The sequence below is a fragment of the Podarcis gaigeae genome, assembly GCF_964106915.1.
Source record: "Podarcis gaigeae genome assembly, chromosome: 14".
NCBI lineage: Eukaryota > Metazoa > Chordata > Lepidosauria > Squamata > Lacertidae > Podarcis > Podarcis gaigeae.
In genome coordinates this window covers 37,997,774-38,017,303 of record NC_139690.1, presented here as the reverse complement: position 1 = coordinate 38,017,303, position 19,530 = coordinate 37,997,774, and the positions used below count along the sequence as shown (strand labels likewise).

At 45.2% G+C, this 19,530-nt stretch overlaps 2 protein-coding genes across 7 annotated transcripts in view; one reads left to right on the top strand and one right to left on the bottom strand.

Annotated features, from left to right (window-relative positions):
- SPSB3 (splA/ryanodine receptor domain and SOCS box containing 3) overlaps nt 1-7,038 on the bottom strand; it is a 19,674-nt gene extending 12,636 nt beyond the window's left edge. Inside the window, exon 1 of one of the 5 annotated variants that reach the window (XM_083711691.1) lies at nt 6,689-7,038. In XM_083711691.1, coding sequence (XP_083567817.1) covers nt 6,689-6,812 — 124 coding nt within the window. In that variant the 5' untranslated portion in view covers nt 6,813-7,038. Of the gene's footprint in view, nt 1-1,839; nt 2,326-6,688 lie in introns of those variants that run through there. The other 4 variants (XM_083711692.1, XM_083711689.1, XM_083711693.1 and 1 more) reach the window with 4 other exon arrangements.
- On the top strand, nt 2,401-19,530 carry NUBP2 (NUBP iron-sulfur cluster assembly factor 2, cytosolic). Of its 2 annotated transcripts, none has more exons than XM_083711826.1 (7): nt 2,401-2,708; nt 7,876-7,994; nt 12,538-12,736; nt 14,413-14,567; nt 16,235-16,345; nt 17,845-17,914; nt 18,830-19,530. In XM_083711826.1, the coding sequence occupies exons 1-7, from the start codon at nt 2,690-2,692 to the stop codon at nt 18,973-18,975; spliced, it is 819 nt and encodes a 272-aa protein (XP_083567952.1). In that variant the 5' UTR covers nt 2,401-2,689; the 3' UTR covers nt 18,976-19,530. The 2 variants fall into 2 exon arrangements, with proteins under 2 accessions (XP_083567952.1, XP_083567953.1); XM_083711827.1 differs by having other exon boundaries at nt 2,704-3,204.

The following is a 19,530-nucleotide window of genomic DNA, read 5'->3' as shown; positions in this document are numbered from 1 at the left end:
AACAGTCCTGTTTAAGAATGATTTGATTTACAAACACTGCAAAAACAGAAATAGTGGCCCAGTTTGAGAACTTTACCTCGGTCTAAGAACGGAATCCGAACGGTGGAAGGGCACCTGCGGCGGGAGGCCTCATTAGGGAAGCGCACCTCAGTTTAGAATAGACTTCCAGAACGGATTAAGTTCGTAGACAGAGGTACCACTGTACTTAAACATATTACAAGTACATATTATCTCTCTAAATGCAGTTGCCACCTGCAACTGGCACAAGCATACATAAACCCTTAAGAAGGCAAAGTACAGTCTCACATTATCTCTCTCTTTTTCTTTCTTTCTTTTTTTTTGGACTAAAATGCACATGGCCCACTGACATCTTAAATTTACAAAGTACACATACTCTGGTTCCTTTCACCGAAGGCCTAACCAACCTGTATTTTTATTTTTTAAAAATTCACTAAAAAATATCTCTATGCACCTTTCCAAGGTGCCTCAAAGTAGCTTACATAGACCGGTAAATGCAAGTTAAGAAAATACAAAATCAAGCAAACTACTGTGTATGTGCATTTTATTTTAGATCACTGCTTTTTAGAGCAATGTTTAGCTTTTTCATGTGTACATTTTTTGTATTCTTAATCTCATTAAAATTGTTCTTAAAAGGCTATGGGCAGAACATGGTACACATAATAAAGTGAATTACTTATAAGAGATAAATACAGCAACCCAAGGAAAACACACTACAGACTAGCCAGAAAGGACCAACCAGATAGACAAGGAGTACCTTGCAGCCACCTCTGAAGGCCGACATCCTATATGGGTGTGTGGCAAAAAGGATCCTCTTACTGCAGGGCTGGGAGATCTGTGGCCCTCCAGATATTGTTATCGACTCCAGCTCCCATGATCCCTATCTCTTTGACTATACTAGCTAGGGCTAATGGGAGTCTGGAGTCCAACACGAACTGCAAGGCCAAAGGTTCCCCATCTCAATCATACAGAATTATGTGATGTAAAGAAGGGGGGCGGAGGGAGGAAAGGCACACATACAATTTCAGAAGGAAGCTTTTTCAAGAGTTTCTATGTTTTTTCCCCATGCCTTCAAGGCTGACAGAAATCTCACGTCTCTCGTTTTCTCCAGTGGTCAATTTATGGGCTGCTGACCCAGAACACTTTTATGCCATGGGATTTTATTTCTTATGCTTCTGACTTAGATGCTCAACATTTACCATCCACGCCAGCTGAGGAAATATGGGTGTGTTACTACTTTTTCATTTTAGAATTTTGTTTGTTTGTTTGCATATTGTAATATCCTGCTACTGGGCCTTTGGCTCATTCATTATGTTACAATTAAAAAGTTTTAAATTATGGGGTGCAGAGATAGTGTCTTCAGTATAGAACCCCAAACCTCACGACTGGGCCTTCAGGCAAATCTCTCTCTCTTTCACACACACAAACACACACACACACCCTTCCTAATAGTCTTCTAAGCAAAGAAGGTACAGAGGTACCTTAAAAAACTACAGGAGAAAAGGCACCACTCTACTTCAGCTAAATCGCGCCCCCACTTAGAGTTCGGTTGGACTAGATGACCCTTAGGGTCTCCCCGCCTCCAACTGTACAATTCTATAATTCTTGCGCTGACTCACTGTCTCTCGGTCAAGCACCCTCGTAAGTTGGGGGCGGGGCAATGAGACCAGTGTCCAACTTTACCCAGCGTCCTTTGCGAGAACTCCCAGCAGCCACTGGGAGGGGTCCCGCCAGAACCTGGCCAACGGTCCGCTAGTGGCCTCAGAAGTGCTTTCTCAACCGAGCTGTAGGCCGCAGGCTGGGCTTACCCCATACATATACACATACGCCCCGTTCTCCTCAGCCGCGAACACCCGCCATGGCCTACCTCAGCCGTCAAGCCACAGAGCCGCTTCCCCTCCTCCTCCTCCTCCCCCGGCCCCTCAGAAGCGAGCGAGCGAGCGCGCCTCCCTCCTCTCCACATCGGCAGGCGCCGCACCCCGGCCTCCTTCCCACAGGCGAGATATAAACAATCCACGCTGCGCGCGCCCACCTCGACCGCGCCCATTGGCAGCTCGGCTCGGCTCCCTCCCCTCCTTCCACGTCCGTTTCCTACCTGCGTCACTCCTCCTCTTGCTCCTCCCGCCCCCGACGAAAGGGGGAACGGCACCATCTTCCGCTCTCCTGATTGGACGCTTCCCTCGCTCAGCGCCCGGCATAGCGCTCAAGGCACACGGGCAGTACGGCGTGGTGACGCCAGTGACCCTTTCCCATCTCTCATTGGCAAACCCTGTTCCTCCCTCTTCAACAAGGAGGTGGAGATTTTCTCAATTAAAGAGAGAGAGAGAGAGAGAGAGAGAGAGAGAGAGAGAGAGAGAGAGAGAGAGAGAGAAGGCGGTCTCTGAAATATGATTGGCTGAGAAGGAAGAGTCAATAGGTAAGGTGAGTGCTGCCTCATAGGGCAGGAGGCAGCCGAAGAGTCCTGGTGACTTTCTATTGGTTAAAGTTTACGTCACTCAGTCTTGGACGGAACAAAGGTGGGCAACGTGGTTCCCCAGCTGCCTTTTCATTGGACAAGATTGATGTCATTCGTGAGAGGACGGGCAAAGCAACGCCCAGTTGTCTGTTCATTCGTCAGGGCGCATGTCAATCACCTGACGAAATCGGAAGTGGTGAGGATTGCTGAAGCAACATGGAGGAAGCCGCAGAGGGTGAGTGATTGATGGGCTTTGAAGGCATGGTCGTTGGGGACGGTGATTGGATGTTTACTAGGCTTCCTGTACTTTTTAACATCTGTGGAGAAGCAGATGGTCAACAACAATGAGATAATCTGCGCCTGTCAGATGACTATCTGCTGTTAAAGCACAGGAACTTTTTCCAAAGAAATAAGAGCAATGATGTTGAACCCTCCAGACGTTGCTGGATTACATCTTCCTTCCTTAGTTGAGGCTAATGACAGTTGTGCTGGTGCAAAAGAGAGAGGGGTGGGGGATGTGCCAAGATCCAAGTTTGGGGTGAGTGCTCTACAGTGAGAAAACACCAGCAGAGGTTTAAAGCCACTAAATATGCAGCAAAGTAAAGCACGGAAATACAGGTTGTTAGATCTTTAAAATATGTCCCTCCAAGTGAGTTCTAAAACGTCCACTTTAAAAGTTCCCTTCTAAAGTTTCCCTCTTACCCCAGCATAAGAAGACGACTACATGTTTGGTAAGTTTTAAAAAATGGTTTACTTACAAACTCTTCAAAGGTCAGGTTCATGTGCATTTCCATACATCAGTCAGAAAAGTTGCACAGGCAGTACAACTTAGCTTAGTTACAAAGTGGTGAAAGTTCCTAAATTATTGATACAGGAACACAAGAGTGGCTTGTGATCCATGTGGCTGAGCAACCAGCTCAAACCGCTTCACATGCTGAGCTTCTCAGGTAGACTGTGTACAACAAGAGGCTTTATTACCTCTTTTCCTGAGGTGGGCAGAAGTGATGTAACTAAGCCTGGCAGGACAGCTTAATCTACCACTGATCAAAGTTGCCACTGTGTAGTTTCCGCATTTCAGAGACACTTAGAAAATGAAGAGTTAAGGTTCATATTCAACTTCCTGTTGGTTTGGTGTGTGAGAAAGAGTTGGCCCTCCAGATGTTGCTGAACTTCCAACTCACATCAGCCCTCATCAAAATGACTGGTGGTTAGGGATGATGGGGGGCCAAAGGTTCCCCACCCTGACATATACTTTTGTTCTGCACATGCGCTAAAAGTAATCTTAACAATTTTCAGTGCTTTAAATTGTAAGTCCTTAATTCAGTAAGTGCATGCTATTGAAATGTCATGTCTTAAGACATTTAAATCCCAAGGTTTCTGCAACCGGAGGTGCCTCTTTTGTGCATGTGTGTGGCGTGATATAACGCCTCTGCGCATGCATACGGCACAATATAATGCTTCTGCATATGCGCGCACGGCAAAACCCGAAAAAACACTTCTGGGTTTGCCGTGTGCGTATCCCGAAGGATACGTAACTGGAGGTGAACGCAAGTAGTAAGGTAAAGGGACCCCTGACCATTAGGTCCAGTTGTGGACGACTCTGGGGTTGCGGCGCTCATCTCGCTTTATTGGCCGAGGGAGCCGGCATACAGCTTCCGGGTCATGTGGCCAGCATGACTAAGCCGCTTCTGGCCAACCAGAGCAGCGCACGGAAACGCCATTTACCTTCCTGCCGGAGCGATACCTATTTATCTACTTGCACTTGGACGTGCTTTCAAACTACTAGGTTAGCAGGAGCAGGGACCGAGCAACGGGAGCTCACCCTGTTGCCGACCTTCTGATCGGCAAGTCCTAGGCTCTGTGGTTTAACCCACCACTGTAATTTAAACAAGGTTCTTGCATAGGGACAGGGGGGAGGAGAGACCAGTGCCCAGTTGTGCACAGTGGAGGAAGGTGTGCTCTGCCACCCCCCCCCCCAAAAAATATATTTTATTAAACTTAGCACCTATGAATGCAAGATTTGAATGTGGGCGGAAGGACTTGCCTTTGGCGTGCAGTGTTTTTCGGAAACTTAGGCCTTGCATTGTACATTGTGGAGGGACAAATGGGGATCTTCCCTGCCAAACTCTGTCTGCTGTCAAACAGCCCACAGTTCCCCTGCCTTCTTACATGTAACCAGCCCAGGTGGACAGCACTGCTAGTCATCTTCCTCAGCCTTGATCTCCATGTTGCTATTGTAGAACTCAGCAGGGAGGAGGATGGGGACCAAAGAGGAATTAGTTGATCTTGCCTGTCATTGACTCTGGCTCCATCTATAGTTCTATTATTCTATTAAATGCAGGGCACAATATTCCAAATCAATTCAGTTTAGGACATTGTGGTATATAATATGAGAAATGGACATTAGATAACAAATAGGTTGAGAGATTGGGGGGGGGGTAAATCAATAAAACCCAACTTAATTAAAACCCAACAAATAACATACTGTGAAAATTATCATCATATCAGTTTCCGCTTTTGGGTTTTATAACTATTAGTCATAGTGAAATAAAGCATATAGAAATAAAATTTAAATAATCAAGCTTTCCCAGTAGACTTTTTTACATTTGCTATATAAAATTTGGTTTGTGCTTTCGAAAGGGGGGTATTAACACACTAGCCATTTGATAGTATTTTTTTAATCATATGGTTAAGTGTAACAGTGACCGACAGTACAATTCTACGTGTATTTATTCAGCTGTTTTATGGTGTTCATTATGGTGTTTCCTTTCCAGGAAAGTGTACACAAGACTTGCAGACTAAGAGTCTCAGGGATGAATGAGGAAGTTCCTGTTTCCATCCCTATCTGCCATGAACTCTCTAGGTTGCCTTAGGCAATCTACTCTCTCATTGTCTTTGCATCTGCAATAAGGGGATAATACTTTCCTAAATTCCAAGACTGAAGGATTATTGAAATTGTGTATATATTATATATCACTCTTATCATCATTACATAAAGTTAAGTGAACTAAAGTGTAAAAAAAAGACTTATTTTTGTGTGGAACGACTCACTTTTACAGTTATATTCTCCTAATTGATTGGAGTGTTAAGTCTCTGACTTGGGAGATTCGTGTTCAGCTATAAACGTTACTGGATAAATCTTGACCAGTCAATGTCTTTCAGCCTAACCTACTTCACAGAGCTGTTGTGAGGGGAGAAGTCTATTATAGGTAATAGATATGACAAGACAACTATGTTTGAGGCGGACGCACAGGCCAAAGAGGTGATTAATAGCTGGAGTTTTGTAACTGAGGGATTAAGAATTTCAGTTCAGGAAATAGTTTAAACAAATTTATAGAGTTAATCAATATATTATTTGACAAAAGATAAGAAGGTGATATTAGTATCTGAGTAGTTCAAGAACGGACCTATAATTATCTTGTCCTTTTAATTACCCACTCATAATTATCTTGTCCTTTTAATTACCTACGCATTATTTACTGGTACATTGTACAAATATTTATTGACATCTTTATATTACTATATTATATAAGAAACCATAAGAATAAGCCTTAGATTGTGGGTTGTATCCAACCAAGTTCTACTCAAAAGTAGACCCAGTGAAATGAATGGACCTACGTTGGTCATGGCCATTCATTTCAGTGGGTCTGCTCTGAGTAGGGCTAGCATTGGATACAATCCTATTTATTATATTTATAAAAGTATTTCTATACCACCATATCATAAGATATCAAGGCAGTGTACAATGTTAAAACATTTAAAGAAATAAAAACACTGTGTGTGCTATTTTTATACCATGATGATTTATAATGTGCATTGTATTGTATACAAATAACAATATACGTTGTGTAATATTTTGTGTGTGTGTGTGTGTGTTTAAAGATATAGGGATCATGTTTCCCACCATAGCTCCTTAAAGGAAAGTTGGATAAAAATTAGATAGAGAGATGCCATCTTAATTTTGTAGCTTGGGGGCCCCTTTGCGCAAATTGATCTTTGCTACTCAATCGCTACCACAGCCATGTTCCCTCTCTCTTGTCTGTTCACCAGTAAGAGAACTAAATGTCATCCAGAACACACACACTGTTGATAACAGCTGACAAGCAAGCTTCTAATATTCAACATGACCTCATGCCTTTCTCAGTAAATATTAATATTTTAATATTAATAGCCATTTTAGCAGTAGGAAAGGGGGAAAGATCACCCCGGTGTTACCTTTCGTGGACTTCCTAATGACATCTGCCAAGGTCATGGTTGGCTCCATCTCCAGAGAATCTTGTTGCTTCGATTGATTTTGATCCCCCACAGGGTGCCAAGAATTCTCTTCCTCAGTATCCATCTTTTAATATCCTTTTAAATGTCCAAAATCCTCTGCTGAGGAGATACGTATCTTCTGCTTCTGATACGGTTGGGGAACTTAAGCCTTATTAAGATGTTCCCTCAGCCTGGCTGTGTGAAGGTGCAGGAAATTCCTGGGTGACTCAAGTTGTCCATCCTTATTCACCTTTTTGCCTCACGAGTCTATGATCACTTAATGGCTGTGTTTACATTTTACAATGGGAGACATCCTGGATGGCTTTGTTACTACAGGAGCCAGTCACTGAGGTGTCCTGGAATTCTAATCGCTATGGAATTTGGCTTCCAACTGTCACAAGCCAAAATGCCACAACTAGCTAGTGCAAGTGGAGGTCTGAATTGAGAGAATTGCTAATACAAATGGGGGGGAAATGTGTTGGGTGCTTTGATGAATTTGCAATTCATAACAGATTTTGGCTTCAAATATTTTGGGAACCAGGGATGCGGGTGGTGCTGTGGGTTAAACCACAGAGCCTAGGACTTGCCGATCAGAAGGTCGGCGGTTTGAATCCCCGCGACGGGGTGAGCTTGTTTATTGTCTTGTTCTTTCTTTTGACCTACTTTTGTTGTTTTTAAATATTATTGTTGTTGTTTATACCCCGCCCATCTGGCTATCCACACTTTATTTTTAAAGCAACCTGCAGCATTCATTTCTAAGCATTTTATAGAGAAACCATGTTGGTTTTATTGTATCAGGGTGTGGGTTGTTTGCTTGGCTGTAAGTCGCTTTGGGTTGCCTTGGGAAAGGCTAAGCAACTAACAAATTTAACAGATAGTAAATAAATCACCACAGAGCTCACTCTGTCCTCAATCGGCTGTATTGCATATTTCTCCCACCTTAGGATTTTCCCCTTAAAAAATAAATAAATTGTACTTTTGCAAACTTGGGTTCCTCCGCACCCTCATCCCTCACCTGCCAAATACCTTCCTTTTGTGCCTGACAGATGCCATTTTGTGCACATAAGCAACCTCACTTACAACCAGTACATTGGAAATCAGACAGAACAATAACTGCTTCCTCACCCTGGTCCTCTTGTCCCTTACAGATGGAGGTAACCTGGCTGGGGTCCAGCACATTGTCTTGGTGCTATCGGGGAAAGGGGGCGTAGGGAAGAGCACCATCTCAACAGAGCTGGCTTTGGCTCTGCATCACACTGGGAAAAAGGTATGTACCATGTGGTATAGTGGTTAGAGCACTGGATTGTTGTTCTTTATTTCAGTTCTGTTCACTTTATAGTTTTAAGCGGGGGAGGGACCTTAAAGCGGTTTACAACCTACATTAAAACATCAAATAAAACAATCCAGAATCAAACATCAATGAAGAAAGTCATGTATACAGTGGTACCTTGGGTTACATACACTTCAGGTTACAGACACTTCAGGTTACAGATTCCGCTAACCCAGAAATAGTACCTTGGGTTAAGAACTGTGCTTCAGGATGAGAACAGAAATCGTGCTCCGGCAGCGAGGCAGCAGCAGGAGGCCCCATTAGCTAAAGTGGTGCTTCAGGTTAAGAACAGTTTCGGGTTAAGAACGGACCTCCAGAACGAATTAAGTACTTAACCCGAGGTACCACTGTACATTCAAAACAACATAGTAAACAGGAAACTAAAATATTATCTTAAAGATTTCTAAATAAAACTTTACAAAGGAGGTAAACTACAAGAATGCACATTTAAAGCAGCAAAGTGAGCAACGGCAAAGTTTTCTTAAACGTTTCAAAAGAAAACATTACTAAAGGAGGTCAAATATAGAATGCACATTTAAAACAGCATAATCAAAAAGAGAATAAACTAATATCAGAAGCATAGAACATGTCTTCTTCTGTTGCTGCCAGTGTTGGCTCATGGAGGCTCAATGACTTGGGTCTGCACTAAGAAACAACCATGATGGTCTCTGGCCTCTTCAGCAGCCTCAGCTTTTGCAGCTGGAATCAGTCAAGGCCCTGCCCTCTCAAGCCAGGTGGGAAGAGGCCCGCAAGACAGGGAGCAGGTCTTCCAGGACTCAAAGCAAAGATTGAATGTGAACCCAGAGTACCCAGATCCCTGCTTAGCAGTGACTGCAGTGGTCCTGGCCCATATGCCGCCTCCCAGTCTAATGTACCTCCATTCCACACATTTTTTCTTGGGGATAAGCCTTCATGTATACCACCCTGAACTCTTTGAAGAGGGTTAGGGAACAGGATCCAGGGTACAGGGCAGATCCCGAGCACCCCCCACCCCCGACGAGTCACTTTGACAGATGAGCAGGGCTTCCCACCCACCAGTTGCCCGATGTCACCATGACATCAGGTGACCAAACTTCAAAGTGAAACAGGTGTGATCCTTCTGGTCCTAGCGATGTGGGTTTTCTGAAAAATGGGGGGGGGGGGGAATTCCAGAGTGCTAAGGCAGCTGAACTTTGATCAGCAAACAAATCTAGGCAAGTATGCCTTAATTTAATATTATGTATTCATCTCTTGGTTTTTTTCAGTACTCAGAAGTATTTGAAACAATATTTGGGGATAGGAGGAATCAATAACAGTGCAGTTAATGCGGTCTAAACATTGTAGTTGAACAAAGCTGGAGCTTTACATGCAAATTAGTTTCAGGGTTGGGGGGGGTCTTGGAATAACTAGAAATATCTAAGAACATGACCACTCGGCACTATATGCTTGTGAACATTGTTTACATCTCAAGAAGCAAAAACGAAGGCCCTCAAAACTGTAACGTTAATTTGAGCTTGTTCCCACCCCCCAGGCTAAGAAATTAAATTAGCTGTATTTGCTGGGGTGTGGGGAGTTAGTTACACCATTGAAATGACTCAGTGTTACTGGTATTTTATCCACTCTTTATGTTGTATGTTTGAAGGGAAGTGGGAGAGCCCATGGAGAATGGGGTCAGGGAGTTGGAAGACAGAACAGAATTAGAGTTGGTAAATGGAAACTTAGGTTGGAGGAAGAGAGACAAAGGGGATTAACTGTGTGGGTTTAGGGTTTCAGGTGCTCCCCTTCATGAGGTCCCCATTACGTGAGAGGTATGGGCCAGGCTGTGGTCTTTGACCCTCCCCTTCTATTGAGTTCCCAATGGCCCACCTCTTCATTCTTCCAGGTGTTTAGGCAATGGGGAGGGGGCTTCAGGGGGAGTCTGCTGTACTCCTGTCAGTTCCCTGGGTGGGCCGTTGGGAACTGGATGAAGTCAGACAAGAAATGAGTGGACAGGACTACATTCTCATTCATTCCAGACTTCGGGTCACTGCTCACTGGCTTTCATGGGTCCTCAAATAAACACTGGGCGCAGCAACAAGAATCCACTGACAGCATACGAATCAATCTGGCTAACCTGATCCAAAAAATCACACACACACAAATACCGCCCTCACACACAAAAGCAAATCTCAGTACAGCCAATCAAAGACAACCAACCACACCCTAGGCCACCCCAACCTCTCTCACCACCAAGGAAATACAACAAGCAAATAGTAAGAGAACCCACACAAGTGACGCTGACACAAAACCCCACACATGCACTAAGTAGAATAGAAGCATTGTCATCCAACCCCACTCACCATTCCCCCCTCTCCCCCCTCTTTTCTTCCTAACTTAACACTGTATGTAACACTACTGTATCACAACAAATGAAACTGATCTGTAGAAAATGCAGCTTGAAAAAAAGAGACCATGCATGTATTTTTGTAAACTAAGAAACCTTTAATAAAAATATGTTTTTTATAAAACAAAAAAACACCACTGGACAATTTCACTGGGTAAATTGTTGTTGAAATCCACACTTAGAAAGTTTTGAACACCAACTCAGATACCAACACCTACGCAGTGCTGTTAGCACGGTCAGACAGCGACACTGTTTAACATTAATTTTTACACACACACCCAAAGGAGGTAAGCATTTAAATTTACTGTATGGGCCTGGGTGCTCCATAGGGAGAGTCACCTGGAGGGGGAAAAGTTAATTATATCCCTGAAACTGTCTACAAAACCCTACAGGTTTGTATCCATTCATTATGTTACTAATGAATGTTTACGAAACTGTTTTTTAGATATGGAAGTGGAAAAATCTAGCAGTGGGATAAAATTCCATGATGGAAAATTTCCGCCTCCATCACGTTGCCTCTCACTCCCCTCCCTGTCTGACTTGCTCCCTCCCCAGAGGCCCATGTGGCTTGACATGGCCTGCTTGGAAATGAATTTGCCCAGAACTATCCGGGGAGATAGGAGGCTAAGGAGAGAGTCCATGGTGAGGACAGGTAAGGCCTCCATGTGGAACTGTAACCCAGTGAAACATCAGAGGTTCAGTCCATGGGTAGTCCCAGGTTCAGGTCCCCTCCCCATGGTCTCATTTGGGAAAGAGCTCAGAAGAGATGGAGCTGAACCCTTGAGAAAAAGGTTGCAACGTTTGGGGAGGCATGGTAAGATGTGGCATAATAGTTGCAGGTTTGACCCCTGTATGGGACAGCTGCATTGCAGAGGACTGGACTAGATGATCCACAGGGTCCCTTCCAACTTTACAATTCTATGACTCTATGAAGTGTATGAAATCATGCATCACATAGAAAAGTGAATAGGGAAACATTTTTCTCCCTCCTGACACTAGATCCAGATGTTCCCCTTCCCCACCCTATAGTGCGCTGCCCATTCATGGACCGCTCTGTCATGGATGCCTAGAAGGCTGTTGACCCATCAGAAATGGAGGAGGCTCAATGGGAATGGGAGGTAGGAGGGGTTTCTGGTGATTCAGCTGACTAATGGGCTGCTTCCAGCAAGCACCATTTCCTGGTTTTGTAGGTAGGTACGTATGGCTGGAACATACATATTTGCAAATGTAGGTACATATGTAGGTAGGTACATATGGCTGGAAGGGACGCAGATGGCTCTGTGGGTTAAACCAGAGAGCCTAGGGCTTGCCGATCAGAAGGTCGGCGGTTCGTATCCCTGCGACGGGGTGAGCTCCTGTTGCTCGGTCCCAGCTCCTGCCAACCTAGCAGTTTGAAAGCACGTCAAAGTGCAAGTAGATAAATAGGTACTGCTGCGGCAGGAAGGTAAATGGCTTTTCCGTGCGCTGCCCTGGTTTGCCAGAAGCAGCTTAGTCATGCTGGCCACATGACCCAGAAGCTGTACGCCGGCTCCCTCGGCCAATAAAGTGAGATGAGCGCCGCAACCCCGGAGTCGGCCACAACTGGACCTAACAGTCAGGGGTCCCTTTACCTTTACATATGGCTGTACTAATCTGATCTGCACATTCTGAATGCCAGGGCAGGTAAACACACAAACACACACACACACACACACACACACACCAGCCTGGGGACCTAATCCAGCCTCCCCTCCCCACCCAAAAAGCAAAAAATTTAGTCCTCCAAGACCACACCAATTTTTATCAGGGCGCAAGGTTAGGGGGATTAAAGTAGGTAAGAGTTGTGAGGTAGGCAGAGCAGTTTGCTTCCCAGGCCAGCACCCTGATATGGAGGCAAATCACCCCCTTCCTGGTCATCAGTGCTGCTACGCTGAAGGACTTGATTGCCTACCATTGCAGAATGTTACAGTGATAGAATTCAACTTTATCCCCTCCTGCAGCTTTTACCTACCTTTCCTCGGCCTGCTGTGCCATGTCCAGAGAAAGGTTTTACACGCTGGGCTTGCAAGTTGCTTGGGAGGGGTTAGTTTTTGGGGTTTTTCACTGAACAGGGCCTCCCCATTTGTCTTCCAAATGCAGGTCGGGATCCTGGACGTAGACCTCTGTGGCCCCAGCATCCCGCGCATGCTCAATGTGCAGGACCGAGATGTTCACCAGTGCGACGGTGGCTGGGTACCGGTCTTTGTTGGCCAAGACAAAAGCATTGCCGTCATGTCCATTGGCTTCCTTCTGGAAAAGCCAGACGATGCCGTAATATGGAGAGGACCAAAGAAAAATGGTATGGAAGATACAAATGTTTACTTACCTGCGTGCCCCTGTTAGTGATATTTGGCCTAAGCCAGTCAGTCTTGGGGACAACCACCTTTTGAACTCAGTTGCCTGGAGGTTTATTGTCCCCCCTCCCGCCCCCCGGGCAGCAAAGCAAGTGACCTATTTGCAAATGGGTAGCACACATCCCTGTTTCCAAGTGTGCCGGCTACAATGAGTAAGAATCTCCTCCAGGCAACAGTGCTCCAAGTTAGCTCTTCACACTCTGAACATGCACTGGGAGGTACAGTTCTGCCGTGTTGTTTTTCCTTCATGACCTCTTGTTCTGTGCATCCAGCCGGCAGCTCCCAGCTCCTGCCGGAGGACAGAGGACTAGCACAGGGTCTACATGGGTGGCAAGTGACTTGGGTGACTCTAAATGAGTGTCACCACCGTCCTTCTGAATCCCTTCGAAATCCCTGCTTGGGGCCATGTGCTCAGAAAATACATGCTATTTAGTCCTCGCCTTTCTGCACGGCACCCCAGGGTCAGCTCGCAACCATAATCAAGAAGCGGCGACAAAACAAAATAAGAGCAGGAAAAAACAGTCAGTTAGAAACAACAACATCACAGCTGCCAATTTAAAACAAGTATCAACAAAGGAAACTTGATTAAATTGCAGGTCGGTTTTTAAAAAGGGATTGTTGGTTCTCCGTTGCAAGGGAGTTCCAGAGTTTGAACACAGCCATTAAGAGGCCTTCTCTCAAGTCTCCTCCTGTCCTGTGCAAACGAGCCTCTGATATTGGTGGGACATAAATAAGCGCATCTTTGGAAGATCTTTAGATTTGGGCAGGTTTGTCTGGACGGGGTGTGCAGATAGCAATGTCATCAGAAGAAGTGAGCAGACGACATGGAGGGTTACACTGCTTTAATGTGACCTAAGGCAGACTGGTCTTTGGCCACGCCCCCCATCGCCTCCGCCCATTTCCTGTCTTCATCCAGGACAGGGGTATGTGGGGGACCTGCTCCTGTCACCACGGGGTTATTGTGTGAATTGTGTCTGTATGGGTCCTCCATCGCTAAGTTCTACTTGGAGCAGATCCATTGAAATGAACGGACATGATTAACTCTGGGCACCACAGTTCAAGAAGGACACTGACAAACTGGAACGTGTCCAGAGGAGGGCAACCAAAATGGTCAAAGGCCTGGAAACGATGCCTTATGAGGAATGGCTAAGGGAGCTGGGCATGTTTAGCCTGGAGAAGAGGAGGTTAAGGGGTGATATGATAGCCATGTTCAAATATATAAAAGGATGTCACATAGAGGAGGGAGAAAGGTTGTTTTCTGCTGCTCCAGAGAAGCGGACACGGAGCAATGGATCCAAACTACAAGAAAGAAGATTCCACCTAAACATTAGGAAGAACTTCCTGACAGTAAGAGCTGTTCGACAGTGGAATTTGCTGCCAAGGAGTGTGGTGGAGTCTCCTTCTTTGGAGGTCTTTAAGCAGAGGCTTGACAACCATATGTCAGGAGTGCTCTGATGGTGTTTCCTGCTTGGCAGGGGGTTGTACTCAATGGCCCGTGTGGTCTCTTCCTACTCTATGATTCTATGATTCTAACTCTGGTTCATTCATTTCAGTGGGGCTGCTCAGTAGAACTTAGTTGGATGCAGTCCAATATATTTTCCCATTCTATATTTCATTATAGCTTTGATCAAGCAGTTTGTCTCCGATGTCACCTGGGGAGAACTTGACTTCTTGATTGTGGATACACCCCCTGGCACATCCGATGAGCATATCTCCACCGTAGAATCCCTTCGGCCTTATAAGCCTCTTGGGGCAATTCTTGTTACAACACCGCAGGTAAAGATGACTTCTCTCTTTTTCTTGTCTTTTAAAATTTCATCGGTTTCCCTGCAATTTTTAATAAAAAAAACCTATTACGCACCTGTACAAAAGTGACAAATAATAGGAACAAAGCAACTATAATAATAATTGCTACACACACACGTGCACATGCAGCTAATTACACACCTACAAACTGGAAGTGCCTATAATTGAAACTTAAGGTGCACCTAAATAAACTTTATGCATTATATGTGTAGCTTTTTGAAAGCTCTAGATTGAAAATGCCAACTTCCACTGTGATTTCTCTGAATTCATCATAAAGTATAAATGTGGGCTTGGTGTCAATAAACTGACTCTGTATGTAATATGAGCCAAACCATGCCTTAGTGCAAACAAACCAATGTACAAGTTCCTGGGGCGAGTTCCTTGCTCACTCCTGCTGCTGCCCTGCTCCTTGTAGCCAAAAGCTGAACAATGACTTGACCCCATATAGCAGGGCGGCAGCAAGACCAGGAGATGAGGCAGGAATGGTTGCTCTGTGTCTATGATCTTCACTCCGGGATCCCACACAATTGGCTGTTTGCACTAAACCATGGTTTGTCATAGCATTCATTGCAAACTGGATATTTGTGTCTCTAAAATTCACTAAATGATTCCCTTTCCCCCTAAATTTATCCCCTTTTTTAACCATTGTCCTGTTCTCATAAAATATGTTATGGTGCCACATCTTAGCTATCTATTTTCTCATGTTACATACTTCTAGGTAGTTTCCAACATAAGTTGCTTGGGGTGCTTCTGATTATAGCATCAGTTACTGCCTTTTTGGGTTCTGGGCCATTCTCTCCAAAGTTGCCCTTCAGCATTCTGCTGGGGACATCAAATCACCAAGACTTTCAGATGAACACAAACTAGCATCCTGGCACTGCAGGATACTGGAAATTTTATTTGAGGACCCTGAAAATATTGGCTTTAATCATTTTATATAGGGGAAAAAATCAGTGTGCTCTAGGTGTAATTTCTCAAAGACAATTTCTGTAGCTGTGTATAGACACCAGGGGGTGCTCTTATAGCCACAAGAGATGTTTTTGGATAAAGTTTCTCCCCTGCGCTACAGTTGGCTTGTACAATACAGTACTCAGCATCTGTTGCATAGATTAGTTATAAACTACCTGTCCATCATGACAACACAGCTATTAGTTTTTTAAAACATAGGGTTTGACAGCCACATCCATTGCAGCACAGTAGTACAGCATTTGCTCTGCGTGCAGAAGGTCCCAGCTCTATTCCATGGCATCCAGTAGAACCGGGAGAGACACTTTTCTGAAGCCCTGGAGAGTTGCTGCCAGTCAGAGCGGACAATACTGAGCTAGAAGGACCTGCGTGCATAAGGCAGATTCTTGCATCCAACTCAACTTTCAGCTCCAAGGAAATTGCTGCTAAACACTCGCTGGTGCATTTGACAACTTTGGATCAAAGAACCAATGCAGCTCGACTTGGTACGAGGCAGCTGCCGGTATCATAGGAAAATTCTCTACAGTTTTGAGATTTGCTTTGAAAATAACACATTTGTGGCCGCTGAAAAGGTTGCTCACTTTGCCAGACCTGTTTGCCTATTGCTCAGCTTTGTTTCCTGCTGCCGCCCTATTACCACCGTATTACTCAAGATTGTCTTCTTTCTTCAGGCTGTTTCTGTGGGGGACGTGAGGCGAGAGCTGACCTTCTGCAAGAAGACAGGCTTACGGGTTCTTGGGATCGTGGAGAACATGAGCGGCTTCGTCTGCCCGCACTGTTTGGTAAGAGGCTGGGTTAAGCTCAGCGTGCGCAAATTTATGAAGAGCTGAGATTGGTGCCCATTGGAGTGAATTTTTTAAAAACCTGATCGCAGGTGCAAGTTTAGGGTTGTGCCCTCTGGTGGAGCTTCTCCAAGCATTTCTGCTTTCCCAAGGGGAATAATTGCTAATGGCCAAACCTTATGGCATGATATTTGTGAGAGATAAAGCTGGCATTTCATGTGTCTTTTTCTTTTTGGAAAGTAAATACCAGGTGCAGGGTGGAAAACCAGTCAAGACTCCCAATACTGTGATCCTAAAGGAAATTCCTCCTGCATTTTTGCCCAAGTGTGAAGCTTCTGTTGCTCAGATAGCATCCTTTAGACGTTCCTGGTATCAAGAGAAGCTTTGAGTGTGGGGATCTTCATCAGGAGCACAGCATTAAGAGGAAGGGAGCATTAGAGAGGGGAAAATGCTTGGCACCACAGCGGAGAACATTCTTCCCTCCTCTTTCCCTTCCTTTTGACCAGAAGGCGGGAAATGTCTTGGGTTAGGCTGCCCCAATAAGAAAGGGGTACTCAGGACAGGGAGAGTGAGTTGAGGGCATTCACATATACCTGATAGCTTGGCAGCTGTAGTCCCTGCATTAGTAACATTCAGACTGGATTACTGCAATGTGCTCATGTGGGGCTGCCCTTGGGGTTGGTTGAGAAGTTGCCGCGTGGTGCTGAATGTAGTGGCCAGAACTCTCATGGGGACAGCTGACAGACAACATTGCTAAAAACATCAGCACTGACTGCCCATCTGCTACCAAGCCAGGTTCAAGTTCCTTGTGTTAATTTACAAAGCCCTGAGCAGCTTGGGTCCAGGGTACCTTAGGGACTGGCTTTTCACTCAGCTTGACACTGAGAGCATCTGCAGAAGCATCCTTGGTTGTCCCCTGAGGTGGCAACGCTCATTTGGCATCAACACAAAACAGCCTTTCATGTTATCGGTCCAATCCTATGGGATACTCTGCCCATAGAGAGTCAGTAGGTGCTCTCTGTTTCTGCCTTCTGTTTAAATGCCTCTTTCCTATGCTGCCAGGCAAATTAAGAAAAAAATATTTCCATAATAGTTAATTGATTGTCTCTGATTTTAAATTTTCACATTTTTATTTTAAATAGAGATTATTGTAGATATTATATAGATTACAATAGATATTATTGTAAACTGCTTTGCTGTTTTTATGATATAGTGGTATATAAATATGTACAGTCATACCTCGTGTTGCGTTAGGTTCATGTTGCTTCTTTTCAGCTTGTGGACGCGGCAAACCCAGAAGTGTATACTTCCGGGTTTCACCTCATGCGCAGAAGCGCCACTCTAGTTGCAGACTTTTCAGGGTGTGAATGGCACCCCAGAACGGATTGTTTCTGCAACTAGAGGTATTACTGTATTTATATGAATTGATTTATTTACACCCCGCCTTTCCTCCAGAATTTTATTCCCACTTTTCCTCTAAGCTTCCTCTTCTGTTCTAGGAATGTACCAATGTCTTTTCCAAAGGAGGTGGACAGGAGCTGGCCAAGCATGCCGACGTCCCATTCCTAGGTGAGTTTATCCGGAATACCCTCAAGGAGAGCATTAAAAGTTGTGACGATTGTTTTCTTGTGACTTTGATATCCACATAACACTTTAAATACGTTAAGAAATATCCCGGCCCTAAGGCTGTGTCAGTCTGGATCTTGACAGGGGGCATCACGGGACAGATCCAAAGCAAAGGAGGACAGAGTTGCAATAGATGGAGTCAGTTAGAGGAGCCACCTAGAGGAACTGCTCTGGGAAAACTGAGTTGATGACTGAATACTCAAATTCTGCTTCTCCTGCAACCACATTGAGCTCAAAGCAGGTCACAATGATGACAATTACATTAAAATTAGCAAATGACAGTAACATTAAAATTAGCAAACATTACAGTGTTTATAATCATCTCAACAACTCCATAAGGCAAAAAAACCCACACCACCCCAAAACAAATTAATCAAACAATTAATTTCAATTCAGTATGAACTCACAGTGATTCAAAGGGTCAGAAACGTCTGCTGAGCCCTGTGCCAGATGACTCACGTTCTCTGCAAAGGGGCTTCCTCTCCCACTGTAGCAGCAGAATCTTTCACAGTTTTAGTCTCGACTTTCACCCTCTAGAAAAGAAATTGATCTCTTAGCTGGATACAACCCCAGGAGCAGCTGGGACAGGGAACCTGTGACCCATTTGTCGTTGGATTCCCATCAGCCCAAGCCAGCATGGAGCTTGGTCAGGGATCATGGGAGGTGTAACCCCACAGCCTTTGAAGGGCCCACAAGCTCCCCATCCCTGTACTTAGAGCTTCATTGCTGGTCAGTATACAGCTGTTGTCAGGTAGGATGGGAGATGGGAGAGCCTGCCCGTCTTTCCTCTTTTCACCTTCTCTCCCTCTTCCCTCTTAAACCTCTCCTGCCTTCTTGCAACCCCACCTTCTTGCACAGGGTGCGTGCCCCTGGACCCCCAGCTCAGCCAGAGCTTGGAACAAGGCAGAGACTTCCTGCAGGAATTTCCCAAGAGCCTGGCATTCCCTGCACTCGCCGACATCGCCCGGCAGATCTTGGCTGGGGCGTCCGCTTGCAGCTCCTGAAACGGAAGCAGAGGCTGGAATCGATTGGCACCCAGCATCTTCCTCGCCGCACCAAGAGAAGCGAGAGAAGCTGGCCAGGAAACGGGGTGGATTTTGAGAAGGCTCAACAGGGTGGGGGAAGGCTTTTCGGAAAGCGACGGACTCAGAGGGGCTGGATTTGGGCAGAACACAGCGCCTTGTCTGCAACAGCGTTTGCCTTCCGTATGAGTGACTGCCGTGTCTGCTTTGGAGTGATCCACCCATTGGTGGGTTTGTTTTTAGTCTTTTGTTCAGTTTTTTGAAGGCTAGGATCTCGACCAGATGTTGTTCCTGCTCCCTTCCTCAGGCAGGACAAATGAGAAGTTTACACACACCCAAAGAGCAGAGAAGTACCAGCAGGACGCTGGCACTCTAGCGCTCCCTGCCTTCCACCTTGTGAACTCAGTTCAGCATGTGCTGTGCGATGCAGCAGTCCTTGCGAAAGCCTCCGCCAGCAGTTCCTTGACTGCTCTGCAGAATTCAATTGTGAGTCGGTCATCTTGAGCAACCCACATCCAATAAATCATATTTGCTGCA

Bases quoted from the DNA above. Each gene is read 5' to 3' on its own strand.
- NUBP2 (XM_083711826.1), top strand. The intron at 14,568-16,234 runs GTAAAGATGACT...TTCTTTCTTCAG, and splicing joins TTCTTGTTACAACACCGCAG to GCTGTTTCTGTGGGGGACGT. The intron at 16,346-17,844 runs GTAAGAGGCTGG...CTTCTGTTCTAG, and splicing joins TCGTCTGCCCGCACTGTTTG to GAATGTACCAATGTCTTTTC.